The sequence below is a fragment of the Cherax quadricarinatus genome, chromosome 43 (genome assembly GCF_038502225.1).
Source record: "Cherax quadricarinatus isolate ZL_2023a chromosome 43, ASM3850222v1, whole genome shotgun sequence".
Lineage (NCBI taxonomy): Eukaryota > Metazoa > Arthropoda > Malacostraca > Decapoda > Parastacidae > Cherax > Cherax quadricarinatus.
This window is the reverse complement of record NC_091334.1, coordinates 29,017,634-29,033,149: the sequence shown is the minus strand read 5'-3', so window position 1 is coordinate 29,033,149 and position 15,516 is coordinate 29,017,634. Positions and strand designations below refer to the sequence as shown.

At 40.1% G+C, this 15,516-nt stretch overlaps 1 protein-coding gene across 8 annotated transcripts in view; it reads left to right on the top strand.

Annotated features, from left to right (window-relative positions):
• LOC128694175 (arginine/serine-rich coiled-coil protein 2) overlaps window positions 1–15,516 on the top strand; it is a 203,568-nt gene that overhangs the window by 181,220 nt on the left and 6,832 nt on the right. For 5 of the 8 annotated variants that reach the window (XM_070093825.1, XM_070093822.1, XM_070093824.1 and 2 more), the window contains one exon: window positions 5,190–5,237. The exons of the other annotated variants lie outside the window; for them this stretch is intronic. In XM_070093825.1, coding sequence (XP_069949926.1) covers window positions 5,190–5,237 — 48 coding nt within the window. The remainder of the gene's footprint in view (window positions 1–5,189; window positions 5,238–15,516) is intronic. 8 annotated transcript variants of the gene reach the window in all.

Below are 15,516 nucleotides of genomic sequence, written 5' to 3'. Positions count from 1 at the left end.
GGCCCCTCTGGAATTGTGGCCTTGATGTGTCTGTGGTCAGAAAAATTCTCTCAGCCCTCCATTATTAGGAGTGGATGGGGTCTCCTAAGTGTTAGCCCTGGTGATGACCTTGGCCAATTTCTTGGAGCATGTTTGTGTTCATCCTTCAAGGATAAAGGTCTTCACTGAGGACGAGGGCAGTGTTGGCTTTACTGTACTTGCCAGTGAGGACTTTTATTGTGCTTGGTTACCAAGAGAGTCCTCTGTGTTCACTGTGGAGCTCTATACAATCCTCACTGTTCCTGTCCTGATAGCTGGCTTAGTTGGTTCTTGGTTCACTGTGTACTCAGATTCCCCATGTGCTCTATCTACCCTGCCCCAGTATGCTTGTGTCCACACTGTGATGCAAAACATCCAGGAGTGGTTGGCACATCATTGTGTATGGCACAAGGATGTGGAGTTGTGCTAATGCCTGGGGTCACAATTGAGCCCTGAGAAATGAACAGACAGATGCCTAGGCAAAGGGTGCTGTAGCTAGCCCTTTCTATAGCAGACTTTTGCTTCTCAGTGACTTCATGGGACATATCCAGAAACACATCCTTGGGGAGTGGAAGGCCTAGTGGGCTCTACACACTGGCAGCCAGTTGGAAAAAAGACACAAATGTGTCTTGACAGTGTTTTGCCACACAATAAGTTGTATCAAGTCAAACAGATGTGGGAGCAAGTTATTCAGGGTTCAGGATATGGGTGTTTGGCCTCCCCTTCTCTTTTTCCTCTTTCTCTTCTCTCCCCCTCCCTCCCTCCCCCCCCTCTTCCACCTCTTCTTCCCCCCTTCTCCTGGAATCGTCACTTAGAGATTTCTGGCAGCTGATTATTCAGTAAACATCTCATCCATACCTCCCTGTTCACGGGTGCTCATGTCTTCCTCTGTGCAGCTGACTGTGGGTTGTATTTTAACAGTTGTCACACAACTTACACTTTCTTGCCTTCATCATGATATTTATAATTACTGAGGTGCCTGTAGGGACCTCGGTGAACTTTTAAAAAAAATTTACTTTTTATATTGTTTGTAAATGATGTTATTTTAACTTGATATGATTGTATTTGTGTTGAGTGCTTATGTTCAGTTCTTTTATTGTGTGTTGATTCTATCCTTGGTTTTATTGTCTGTAATTCTTTGCTTGCTAGCACTGAGGTAGGTAGGTGTGTGTGTGTGTGTGTGTGTTTGCATGTGTGTGTTTGTGTGTGTGTTTGTGTGTGTGTGTGTTTGTGTGTGTGTGTTTGTGTGTGTTTGTGTGTGTGTGTTTGTGTGTGTGTGTGTGTTTGTGTGTGTGTGTTTGTGTGTGTGTGTTTGTGTGTGTGTGTTTGTGTGTGTGTGTTTGTGTGTGTGTGTTTGTGTTTGTGTGTGTGTGTGTTTGTGTGTGTTTGTGTGTGTTTGTGTGTGTGTGTGTTTGTGTGTGTTTGTGTGTGTTTGTGTGTGTTTGTGTGTGTGTGTGTTCACTTTTATTGTGTGTTGATTCTATCCTTGGTTTTATTGTCTGTAATTCTTTGCTTGCTAGCACTGAGGTAGGTAGGTGTGTGTGTGTGTTTGTGTGTGTTTGTGTTTGTGTGTGTTTGTGTGTGTGTGTGTGTGTGTGTGTTTGTGTGTGTGTGTGTGTGTTTGTGTGTGTGTGCGTGTGTGTGTACTCACCTAGTTGTACTTACCTAGTTGAGGTTGCGGGGGTCGAGTCCGAGCTCCTGGCCCCGCCTCTTCACTGATCGCTACTAGGTCACTCTCCCTGAGCCGTGAGCTTTATCATACCTCTGCTTAAAGCTATGTATGGATCCCGCCTCCACTACATCGCTTCCCAAACTATTCCACTTACTGACTACTCTGTGGCTGAAGAAATACTTCCTAACATCCCTGTGATTCATCTGTGTCTTCAGCTTCCAACTGTGTCCCCTTGTTACTGTGTCCAATCTCTGGAACATCCTGTCTTTGTCCACCTTATCAATTCCTCTCAGTATTTTGTATGTCGTTATCATGTCCCCCCTATCTCTCCTGTCCTCCAGTGTCGTCAGGTTGATTTCCCTTAACCTCTCCTCGTAGGACATACCTCTTAGCTCTGGGACTAGTCTTGTTGCAAACCTTTGCACTTTCTCTAGTTTCTTCACGTGCTTGGCTAGGTGTGGGTTCCAAACTGGTGCCGCATACTCCAATATGGGCCTAACGTACACGGTGTACAGGGTCCTGAATGATTCCTTATTAAGATGTCGGAATGCTGTTCTGAGGTTTGCTAGGCGCCCATATGCTGCAGCAGTTATTTGGTTGATGTGCGCTTCAGATGTGCCTGGTGTTATACTCACCCCAAGATCTTTTTCCTTGAGTGAGGTTTGTAGTCTCTGACCCCCTAGACTGTACTCCGTCTGCGGCCTTCTTTGCCCTTCCCCAATCTTCATGACTTTGCACTTGGTGGGATTGAACTCCAGGAGCCAATTGCTGGACCAGGTCTGCAGCCTGTCCAGATCCCTTTGTAGTTCTGCCTGGTCTTCGATCGAGTGAATTCTTCTCATCAACTTCACGTCATCTGCAAACAGGGACACCTCAGAGTCTATTCCTTCCGTCATGTCGTTCACAAATACCAGAAACAGCACTGGTCCTAGGACTGACCCCTGCGGGACCCCGCTGGTCACAGGTGCCCACTCTGACACCTCGCCACGTACCATGACTCGCTGCTGTCTTCCTGACAAGTATTCCCTGATCCATTGTAGTGCCTTCCCTGTTATCCCTGCTTGGTCCTCCAGTGTGTGTGTGTGTGTGTATGTGCACGTGGGTTCTGGGTGAGTGGGTGGCCAGTGTTGTCAATAAATCCCACTACCTATTGTTGCTGCTGCTAGTACTTCTACTAGTAGTAGTAGTACTACTGCTGCTGCTGCTGCTAGTACTGCTGCTGATAGTGCTGCTGCTGCTAGTGCTGCTGCTGCTAGTGTTGCTGCTGCTAGTGTTGCTGCTGCTAGTGCTGCTGCTGCTAGTGCTGCTGCTGCTAGTGCTGCTGCTAGTGCTGCTGCTGCTGCTAGTGCTGCTGCTGCTAGTGCTACTGCTGAGAAAGATACATGCAGTATAATGGTTTTACTGAGAGTTTGGCCCAGACAGTAAAGGTTTATCAAGTCACAAAGAGATGTACTTGAGAGTTAATAAAGGTCACAGTGTGAGCAAAACATTGCCAGTAAAGGAGAGCTTTTTACTGCATTTGTCTTCCCATTATGTCAGTGTTTCATACCAGTTCCTTCCCTCTCGCTTTATCATTGTATTATCTGTTATAGTAGCCATTGCTTTTAGTGTTTGTTTAATTTTCAATAACAGACTTTATCCTCATCTTTCATTGATTTATTTAAGTCTTGGATTTCAAGGTCTCTGTTATTTCTTCACTTTTTATTGATATGTTATACATGTGTACTGTGTGTGCGCACGCGTTCACCTATTTGTGGTTGCAGGGGTCGATTCATAGCTCCTGGCCCTGCCTGTTTTCTGGTTGCTACTAGATCTGCACACTCCCTGCTCCATGAGCTTTATCATACCTCTTCTTGAAGCTATATATGGTTCCTGCCTCCACTACATCACTTCCCAGACTATTCTACTTCCTGACAACTCTGTGAAGAAATACTTCTAACGTCCCTGTGATTCATCTGAGTCTTCAGCTGTGTGTGTGTGTGTGTGTGTGTGTAAAATTCTTAGGTTTCTTGTGGTTTATTTAATTCCTTATCTTCTCATTTTGTTACACCTTGTTATTTTTTTAATATCTTTCTGGTTTTATTACCATTATATTTCATTATTTAGTTGACTTCACATCACCTGACTATTGCCGAGTGTATAGCTTTATTTTTGAGGCATTGTTGATGGTTATTTTGACCTGAACCTCTGGTGTGTTGATAGCCAGGGGGACCTGAACCTTTGGTGTGTTGATAGCCAGAGGGACCTGAACCTTTGGTGTGTTGATAGCCAGAGGGACCTGAACCTTTGGTGTGTTGATAGCCAGGGGGACCTGAACCTCTGGTGTGTTGATAGCCAGGGTGACCTGAACCTCTGGTGTGTTGATAGCCAGGGTGACCTGAACCTCTGGTGTGTTGATAGCCAGGGGGACCTGAACCTCTGGTGTGTTGATAGCCAGGGTGACCTGAACCTCTGGTGTGTTGATAGCCAGGGGGACCTGAACCTCTGGTGTGTTGATAGCCAGGGGGACCTGAACCTCTGGTGTGTTGATAGCTAGGGTGACCTGAACCTCTGGTGTGTTGCTAGCCAGGGTGACCTGAACCTCTGGTATGTTGATAGCCAGGGTGACCTGAACCTCTGGTGTGTTGATAGCCATTTTGACCTGAACCTCTGGTGTGTTGGTAACCAGGGTGACCTGAACCTCTGGTTTGTTGATAGCCATTTTGACCTGAACCCCTGGCGTGTTGATAGCCATTTTGACCTGAACCTCTGGTGTGTTGATAGCCAGGGTGACCTGAACCTCTGGTTTGTTGATAGCCAGGGTGACCTGAACCTCTGGTGTGTTGATAGCCAGGGTGACCTGAACCTCTGGTGTGTTGATAGCCAGGGTGACCTGAACCTCTGATATATTTGATAGCCAGGGTGACCTGAACCTCTGGTGTGTTGATACCCAGAGTGACTTAAACCTCTGGTATGTTGACAGTAATACATCATTGTTGACAGCTGTAATGACAGACACAGGATTGTTCATTGCCACTATGTTTCACTCGGTGTAGAGTTTTTATCATCTCATACAGAGATTACACTGATATAAAACTCGACACAATGTAACATCGGCCCAGTAAAAGCTTGTTCTGATTTCTTGTCACCATCTGAGCCTGTGCTAAAACTAAGCCTTGCAGTGTCATGCATATGATAGTATAAAATGATGTACTGAAAAATTCTTTATATTTTGTTTGTATTAATTCTTACTTGCATAAAGTTTTAATTTTATTATGAATTTTGTTATGTTGAGATGGCTTTGGTATTGGTAGTGTATGAAGTAAACACTGCCTTGGTTCATCTTGTGACAACCTGCTTCATGTTGTGGCAGTAGCTCCAGGTCTTGACTTCCCTGGCAGACTTTATATTATGTGTTATGCTTGTAACGACCTGCTGTGGCAGTAGCTCCGGGTCTTGACTTCCCTGGCAGACTCTATATTACCTTATCCGTGTTATTTTCTTCTTCACTTTCCTTTAGACGGGCCACCACGGTACCCGAGCTCGGCACCTACCACCAGGAGGATAGGTAAGGAGCAGTCTTCCTGCTGATACTTTAAGTTTAAACCATATAACAAGATGCCAGTGATTTCTTGTGTTATGTTCAGAGTTGTTACTTTAAAATTCCATGTGAGGCTGAGGGTAGGTTATGTCCGACAGAAGGGAACTACAGTAGGGCCCCCATATCCATGGGTCTGGTATCTGCAGTTTTAGTTATCTGGGGTTTACTGTGGCCTAAAAATAACCCTTAATTTTGCTTAATAATGGTCTGAAAGTTCAAAAGTAGTGATGGAAGTTGTTCAGAGTCTAAGATAAGTTGTGAAGTGCTTCCCATTATTGAAAAACTGAGACTTCTCCACTTGTTGTACATAATTTATCAATTAAACTTTATAACAGTTATATATAGGACTTACACTCTCTCCTCACTTAGTGATGTACTTGTTTACCAACTCCTTGGACTTATGACGGGCTCTCTGACCAGTATTAATATATAAATAATGTGTATTAGAGCTGATTTCCTCTATTCTGTTTATTTCAATATACAGTACACTACTGTATAAACATTTAAAAATATACCAGAAATGTTATAAATGTTGCAAAAGTGGCATTAAAACAATATCAAAGATGGTTGACACAAACTCACTACCATTATAGTAGTATGGTCCTCACTTAGTGACGAATTTGTTTAACAAGGTGGTCTTAGGAACGGAACTCTGTCGTTAAGTGAGAGAGGCTGTTATCCAGCGTCTCCTCACTTAACGACAGAGTTCCGCTACTGTCCATAGTTTCGGTATCCACGGCAGGCCCTTGGAACATGTCCCCTGCGGATATGGGGGTCCTACTGTATATTTCAGTTGTTAAATATTGATGAAACATTGGGGAAGGTGAAGGTTATTTTATAGTATGGAGGAATAATATGTGGCAGGAGTAAGATAGAGCCAGATGAGAGTGTAAGGGGAGTGTGTGAAGCAGTTGTGTATTATTATGTATTGCAATAAGGAATAACAGTAAATCTTATATTTTTTGTGTGAATACAAATTACAAATAATTTATATAATAATAATAATAATATGTATAATAATATGAATAATAACAAAATGCATAATAATAATAATAATAATGCTAATAATAATAATATGTATAATATGAATAATAACAATACGTATAATAATAATAGCATAATACAATAATAATAATAATAGCATAATACAATAATAATAATATATGTATAATAATAATATGTATAATAATAATACATATATAATAATAATGTACTACATATAATAATTATAATAATAGACGGCTTCAAAAGGCCATCACTAGATGGCAGTGTTTACCACAACAAAAAGGGAGCGGTTGTGGCCTCCTCCACCTGTTACATAATGACATGTTTTATTCATTCTAGAGTATATATCGTGTTTCTGTGTTATTTATATTGTCTGTTATGTCATATTAGATGAGCTGTGATATATAAATAAGCCGTATGGATGATATTAGCAAAATTATTGAAGTACACAATTCCACTGGAATGGATTAATTGCATTTCAGTTAATTTAAATGAGGAAAATTGACTCTGCAAACGAGCAAATCTAGTTGCGAGCAAGGTCATGGAACGGATTAAACTCGCAAGTAGAGGTTCCACTGTATTAATGTATCCTTGACTAGTGATGTAACCTTAACCCTTTCAGGGTCCGTGCCGTAGATCTACGGCTTTACGTTCAGGGTCAAAACCGTAAATCTACGCCATGAGCTCGGCTCACTCTGATAAGCTGTGAGCAGGGCCGGATTACCGCATAGGCAAACGAGGCATTTGCCTAGGGCCCCGCGCATTTGGGGGCCCCGCGGTCCAAGGAGTTCAGGGGCTCATCCAAGACTGCGCACATGGTGCAGGTGCAAAGGGGTCCCTACCTAAAAAGTTCAAGTGTTTGGAGAGTAAAATTGATTTTTAAAAATTAATCAAAACAAAAATAAATAATGAAATAAAATAAAATAAAAATAAACCTAACCATAGATGGCAACACTCAACACGCCTTTGTTTACATCAGAACAGCTGTGTTTTCCCGCTAATGGGTGAGTATGGGAGATTCCTCTCCAATTTTCTGTAGTAATTACACGTTATCTAGACTTGTACTGTGATAAATTAACTGAAGTGTTGTTGATAGACATTGATGTGTATGGATAAATGTTTGTTTTCGCCTCTAAATGTTAAGGGAAGTACCTGATAGGGTTACTTGACCAGTAAAGACGCATTTTTGGTAAAAATACTATTAAGAAAAACCTAAAAACGCAAACTGACTTCCGTTTGTAGGTTTTAAAAGCACTTTGTCCTGTCTTTAAGTCTTTATCATTTCAATAACAGATCTCAATTGATTGATGTTCTACATCACTTCCGTCGCAAATGCTTAGTTTTCAAGTTGCGACGGAAGTGATGTAGAACATCAATTAATTTACTACATATTTCCCCAGAAACACATAAGCCACATCAGAAAATCGTTGGTTGGGTGAAACTGAAAATTGTCCCTGCATTCTTTAATTCTCATGTCCTTATCTATGGTGGTAGGCCATATATCATGCAAAACATAATGATTAGTTTAGTTATGAAAATGGTAATATAAATACCATTGTGCATTGTTCTTGGACTCAGTATGATTTCTGTTTAAGTAAATTGGAGATCAAGGAGGATGAATTAGTAAAATATTCGTAGCCCAAATCACTAACCTAATCTATGGTAAAAGTTCTGTATATGACTCCTTTCTGGTAACGTTTTGAATTTTTAGATGCGCAGCCAGAGGAAAGGGGGCTACAAGGGCCATATCCCCCCAATTGACAGAAAAAAAAAATTTAATAATTAAAAAATTAATAATAATTGATAATGAAAAATTTGTATTTGCATGATTACAGACAGTGATACATCCTCAATATGGCATCTCGTGAACGTGATGTTGGACGTTCTTATGCGAGTGGGTCACAGAAAAGAAAGAAAATTCAAGAAGAAGAACAGAAAAAGAAAGATGTAGGAAGCTGCAGAAAGATCACAGACATGCTCACGAAAACAGTTTCTGATGTTACCAGTACAGATGAATCTGCAGATACGTCAGATCATACAGGAAGCCCTCCCTCCATTATTTCTCAGCCAGCATCTACTTCTTTTGTGTCTCCTCTCAATGTTTCAATGGACATTTCATCCACAGGATTTGTCTTAAAAGATCCTGCCTCATGGCCAAATGTAATCCCAGATTCTCTACGTAATGCTTTCATTGCAGAAAACTTCAGTCAAACTCTGAACATTGACTTTAGGAAATCAGCAAGGATTTATGATGATGGAAGTCGTCGTTGTTTAAAGTCATCTATGTTTTATAGGAAGCTTGCAAATTCAGAAACTGTGAAAAGATCATGGATGGTATACTCTGAAAGCTCAGGAAAAGTGTACTGTTCAGCATGCAAGCTATTTTCTACCAAAGAAAATACCTTCACACAGGTGTTCAATGACTGGAAAAATTCCAAGCGTTTTGAGGAACATGAAAACAGCACCACTCACAGGAGCTGTATTTTAGCCAGTGTATTTCGTGCACAGAAAAAAGGCTTATTGGATTCTCATTTGGAAAATCAAACTGAAAAAGAGCGCACTTATTGGAGAAAAGTTCTAGAAAGAGTTGTTGCTGTTGTAAAATTCTTAGCTCTAAGAGGACTTGCTTTCCGTGGAGAAAATGAGGTTTTTGGTTCGGAAAACAATGGCAATTTCCTAGGGATCATAGAATTGTTAGCACAATTCGATCCATTCTTAGCAAATCATGTGTCACGCCTTGGGAATGCAGGAAGAGGCACTGTATCTTACATGTCATCTACTATATGCAATGAATTTATTGAACTGATGACTAAGAAGGTCCTCAATAACATCATAGCAGCTGTGAAAACTGCAAAATACTTTGCAATAAGTGTAGATTCAACACCAGATATTTCACATACAGATCAATTGACATTCATTGTTCGCTTTGTCGACTCCAGTGGTAAGCCTGTAGAGCGCTTTATAAAATTCATTCCTCTTTCAGGCCATGATGGAGAAACAATGATGAATGTAGTACTGGATACTCTGCTTAAACATGATCTCTCTATTATGGATTGCCATGGCCAGAGCTACGACAATGCAAGTAACATGTCGGGTAAATATAATGGATTGCAAGCCCGTATCAAGCAAATCAACCCACTTGCTGAATATGTGCCCTGCTCAGCACATTCTCTTAATCTTGTTGGGTCATGTGCTGCGGAGTGTTGTGTCGCTGCAGTTTCATTTTTTGGACTTTTACAAGCACTCTAATTTTTTCTCTGCTTCAACGCATTGGTGGAGTATACTCAAGTCAACCATTCATGGAGATGTCATCAAATCATTATCAACAACAAGGTGGTCAGTGCAGCATGATGCAACACATGCTTTGAAAGACAGCTTTGCTGAAATACGTTCTGCTTTGATCCAAATAGCAGAGGATGAAGACCAGACAGCAACTACAAGAAGCGAAGCAGCCAGCTTAGCATCAAAATTGGAAGATTTTGAATTGGCCTTACTCTGTGTGCTTTGGGACTGTATACTGGAACGGTTAAATGCCACGAACAAGACACTTCAGAAAATTGAAATTGAAATGGCTACTTGTGCTAACCTCTATGCAGGCTTAGTGGAATTTGTAAGCTCACTTCGCAATGATGAAGATTTTGAAATGTTTGAAGAGAAAGCTAAACTGCTGGTGAAAGACTACAGTTACCGGGCTGATCATCAGCGGTCAAGGAAGAGGAAACGCAATTTTGAAGAGCCAGACAATGAAATTGTGTTGCTACCAAGGCAGAAATGTAAGACAGCTACATACTTCGTCATTCTGGATTCACTGATTACAGAATTGGTGAAAAGAAAAGAAATCTACCAGAATCTCAATGACAAGTTTGGATTTCTGTTCAAAATTACTACTATGCCAGATGCAGAATTGAGAGAAGCTGCATTAAAGTTGCAACAACAACTTCCACCAGATGTTCAGGACACATTTGTTGAAGAAATAGTTCATTTTTCTGGGTATATGAATCAGATTAAAGCTCCACCTGAAAAATGTGCGCCCTCAGCTGCTTTGAAACATTTAAGAAATGCAGGTATCTCAGAAACCTTCCCTAATGTTGACATAGCGTATCGCCTTTACCTAACACTTCCAGCTACTAACTGTGAAGGAGAACGTTCATTTTCTGTTTTGAAAAGAGTGAAAAACCAGCTCCGTTCAACAATGAGCCAAGACAAATTGTGAAACCTAGCCTTGTTGACCATTGAGTCTGATCTAACAAGAAATATTGATTTTCAGAATATAATTGATGATTTTGCCAATATGAAATCCAGAAAAAAGTTTATTTAAGAAGTGCCTGTGAATATAAACAATTCTTTACTTTCTTGAGTTTATATGATTTGATAGTCTTATGCATGATGCAATGATAATAGCAATGGTCAGTGATTTATAAAGGGAATAATAGTGCTGTAGTGGTTATGCTGAATATAATAGGTACATGATGTCACTACTTTAATAGCCTAATCTAGTAATACTATGCTGTCTTGAGTTTATTCTCTTTAACCCTTTCAGGGTCCGTCCCGTAGTTCTACGGCTTTACGTTCAGGGTCCAAACCGTAGATCTACGCCATGAGCTCAGCTCACTCTGATAAACTGTGAGTGGTACATTTGGGCCTAGATATGAGAGAATACATCTATGTGGTATGTGTGCACCACATAAAACAGATCCTGCAGCACACTGTGTATAATGAGAGAAAAAAAATGAAATCATGATTTTTCGATTAAAACAGCAACTTTGCAGTGTTTTTTCGTATGTTTTTTATAGTTGTATTTGCGATTTCTTGGTCTCATTTGATAGAATGGAAGACATATTACAGAAATAGAGATGATTTTGATTGGTTTTAGCACTGGAAATGGCTTGAAACTGAGCTCAAAGTAGCAGAAATGTTAAACTTTTGCCGATATTCAAGAGTAAACAAACGACCTCACACGTCTAATACACGTCAGCTGGTGGGTCTAATATACATTCACAAATATGGTGATGATATTTATACAATTATTACAGTATTGCATAACAGTAAATCTTCTATTTTTTGGTGTGAATAAAAATTCATTATGTGAATAAAAAATCAAAATGGAATTTATTTGTAAAGCCTCAAAACATAACTAATGAACAGAGGAAATGTTAGTTTAGTGCCAGGAATGCCTACATTGTTCATTCTGGACCCTATTTTGAAATTGGAATATTTTGAACTTTGTGTTAAATTGGCCAAATTAACAATTTCCAATCACTTTATTTTGTAGTTGAAACAGTTGACTTGGCGATTTCTTGTGCTCAATCAATAGAATAGAAGTAATACTAGTGAAATAGCTAAGAATCTGGTTGATTGGAATAATGTAATTGGCCTAAAATGGGAGACAGAGTCGGCAAAATCGCCGATTCGTAAATATCGCTGACACATCAAAATTCGCGAGAGCATAATTTCGTCAATTTTCCACCAAATTTCGTACTTTTTGTTTTATTACCTTCACAAAAAGATTCTCTACGATTTCATAAGAAAAAATAACAAATTTTTTTTTTGAAAATTCTTGGACACTGGTGCGTGACTCCAGATTTGGGCCTTGGTCCCTGAAAGGGTTAAAATGCATGATTTAACAAGATAGTTATAATGGCTGTTGGTAAATGGTTTTGGTTGTCTTGATACACTTTCCCTATTAAATTTAATCTAAATAGCCAGAATGTATTTAATTAGACCTTAAACAGGCTCACACCGACCCCCACCCACCCCCAAGCTGGAAGGGGTCGCTTCGCTTACCCGTAACTCAAAGGGGCCCCGCCAATCTGAATAGCCTAGGGCCCGGAGACTTCTTAATCCGGCCCTGGCTGTGAGTGGTAAATTTGTGCCTAGATATGAGAGAATACATCTATGTGGTATGCGTGCACCATATAAAACAAATCCTGCAGCACATAGTGTATAATGAGAGGAAAAAAACAGACTGTGATTTTCGATTAAAACAGCGACTTTGCAGTGTTTTTTCGTGTGTTTTTTATAGTTGTATTTTCAATTTCTTGGTCTCCTTTGATAGAATGGAAGATATATTACAGAAATAGAGATGATTTTGATTGGTTTTAGTACTGGAAATGGCTTGAAACTGAGCTCAAAGTAGCGGAAATGTTAAATTTTTGTCAGTGTTCAAGAGTAAACAAACGACCTCACACGTCTAATACACGTCAGTTGGTGGGTCTAATATACATTCACAAATGTGGTGATGATATTTATACAATTATTACAGTATTGCATGACAGTAAATCTACTATTTTTTGGTGTGAATAAAAATTCATTATGTGAATAAAAAACCAAAATGGAATTTATTTGTAAAGCCTCAAAATGTAACTAATGAACCGAGGAAATGTTAGTTTAGTGCCAGGAATGCCTACATTGTTTATTCTGGACCTTGTTTCGAAATTGGAATATTTTGAACTTTGTGTTAAATTGGCCAAATTACCAATTTCCGAGCTGTATAGCCCTTGTGGCTTAGCGCTTCTTTTTTGATTATAATAATAATAATACCAATTTCCGATCACTTTATTTTGTAGTTGAAACAGTTGACTGGGCAATTTATTGTGCTCAATTGATAGAATAGAAGTAATACTAGTGAAATATCTAAGAATTTGGTCAACTGTAATAATGTAATTGGCCTAAAATGGGAGTCAAAGTCGGCAATATCGCCAATGCGTAAATGTCGCCGACACATCAAAATTCGCGAGAGCATAATTTCGTCAATTTTCCATCAAATTTCGTACTTTTTGTTTTATTACCTTCAGAAAAATATTCTCTACCATTTCATAAGAAAAAATAACAAAAATTTTTTTTTGAAAATTCTTGGACCCTGGTGTGCACTTTGAAATTTGGCCTCTGGACCCTGACCTTCACGTAGCAGCACTAAACATAATAACTCGAGCAACTATGTATGTCAAAATATTTTTTCTAAGTAAAGTTTGTGTACAGGATGATAGATGCTGTAGGGAAAAAATGTGTTGGTGGAATGACTCGGTTAAATAATAAACTATGTTCACAAGTGGAGTTATATTTTTTTGTGTAAATGACAGCAGAAAGGAAGGGCAGTGTTTTATTTGTTGATATATTGTCAGTAATATCAGTTAAAAAAAAATACAAAAAAAAAAAGCTTTGCAGGTAATTTTGTAAGAATATTACACTATGAGAAAAGATGGATATATTCAAGATCTCACCTGTGTAATTTTGAGTAAGATTAAAGTAAGTTTAAATTGGTTAATGTGAGAGTTTTTATATTCATGGAGAGGCACTGAACTTGTACACTACCTGGGCAGTGGCAGGTAATCAGATTATATACCAGAAAGAGGGAGGGTAGGTTCATTACCTTGGACCTAGAACCTTGCATGAAATCACCTTGAAGAAACATGATTGTGAAGGGAGTTTGATGAGTGGATGAGACGAAGATGTTACAAGCATTGACAAGGGTAATTATTGTAATAGTTTATGTTGTTTTTAATGTGTAGAAAGATGCACGAGAATTGCAATTCCATTCAAGGTGGATACCTTGATACAGGTGAACTCTCTTGATTCAAGGAATTAGAGCTACCCTCTTTTCCTCAGATCAAGCTGAGTTACCTCCTGTTCTCCAGATACTGCACAACCCCTATGAGTTCAGTGTTTCCCCAGTTAGACAAGAATTAGTTGGACACACGTTATCCTCCTGTTTACAACAGAGAATGCAATAACTGTTGTAGGGAATAAGTATAAAGTATAATTTGTAAATTGAAGTAGATGGATGGATGAAGTGTTTGTATTGATGCAAGTACAGTAGAACCTTGACACACAAGTTTAATCCGTTTCGTGACCTAGCTCGTAACTCGGTTTACTCGTATATCAAATCTATTTTCCTCATTGAAATTAATTGAAAAGCCATTAATCCATTCATGCACTCTGGAGACAAGACAAAATACTTGAATATGACACTGTTATCAACTATATGGCTTATTTATCTATCACAATTCATGTAATATGACAAAATAAACAACATGATTCACAGAAACATGATATATACTGTAGAAATAATAAAAGAGGCCATAATATGGTGGCAGAGGCTGTGGCGGAAACATCCGCCATTTCCTCTCTGACTTTGACTATAGCATCTTCCCATGCTCTTATTGTAAGAGAAAACGGAGTATTTGTGAGGCTAATTGCGGTTTTATTGTATATAAAAACATAAATCATTATACACTATAGAATGTAAAGAAATATTAAACTGTTTATATAAAGTGTATATGTACTTGGAGCAGAGATGGTGAGGGATGTTGATGGTGAGGGATGTTGATGGTGAGGAAGGTTGATGGTGAGGGATGTTGAGGGTGAGGGATGTTGATGGTGAGGGATGTTGATGGTGAGGAATGTTGAGGGTGAGGAAGGTTGATGGTGAGGGATGTTGAGGGTGAGGGATGTTGATGGTGAGGGATGTTGAGGGTGAGGGATGTTGAGGGTGAGGGATGTTGAGGGTGAGGAAGGTTGATGGTGAGGGATGTTGATGGTGAGGAATGTTGAGGGTGAGGAAGGTTGATGGTGAGGGATGATGGTGAGGGATGTTGAGGGTGAGGGATGTTGAGGGTGAGGGATGGTGAGGGATGTTGATGGTGAGGGATGTTGAAGGTGAGGAAGGTTGATGGTGAGGGATGTTGATTTTGAGGGATGTTGAGGGTGAGGGATGTTGATGGTGAGGGATGTTGATGGTGAGGGATGTTGAGGGTGAGGGATGTTGATGGTGAGGGATGTTGATGGTGAGGGATGTTGAGGGTGAGGAAGGTTGATGGTGAGGGATGTTGAGGGTGAGGAAGGTTGATGGTGAGGGATGTTGATGGTGAGGGATGTTGAGGGTGAGGGATTGTGAGGGATGTTGATTGTGAGGGATGTTGAGGGTGAGGGATGTTGATGGTGAGGGATGTTGATGGTGAGGGATGTTGAGGGTGAGGAAGGTTGATGGTGAGGGATGTTGATGGTGAGGGATGGTGAGGGATGTTGATTGTGAGGGATGAGGGTGAGGGATGTTGAGGGTGAGGGATGTTGATGGTGAGGGATGTTGATGGTGAGGGATGTTGATGGCAAGGGATGTTGAGGGCGAGGGATGTTGAGGGCGAGGGATGTTGAGGGCGAGGGATGTTGAGGGCGAGGGATGTTGAGGGCGAGGGATGTTGAGGGTGAGGAATGTGGAGGGTGAGGGATGTTGATGGTGAGGGAT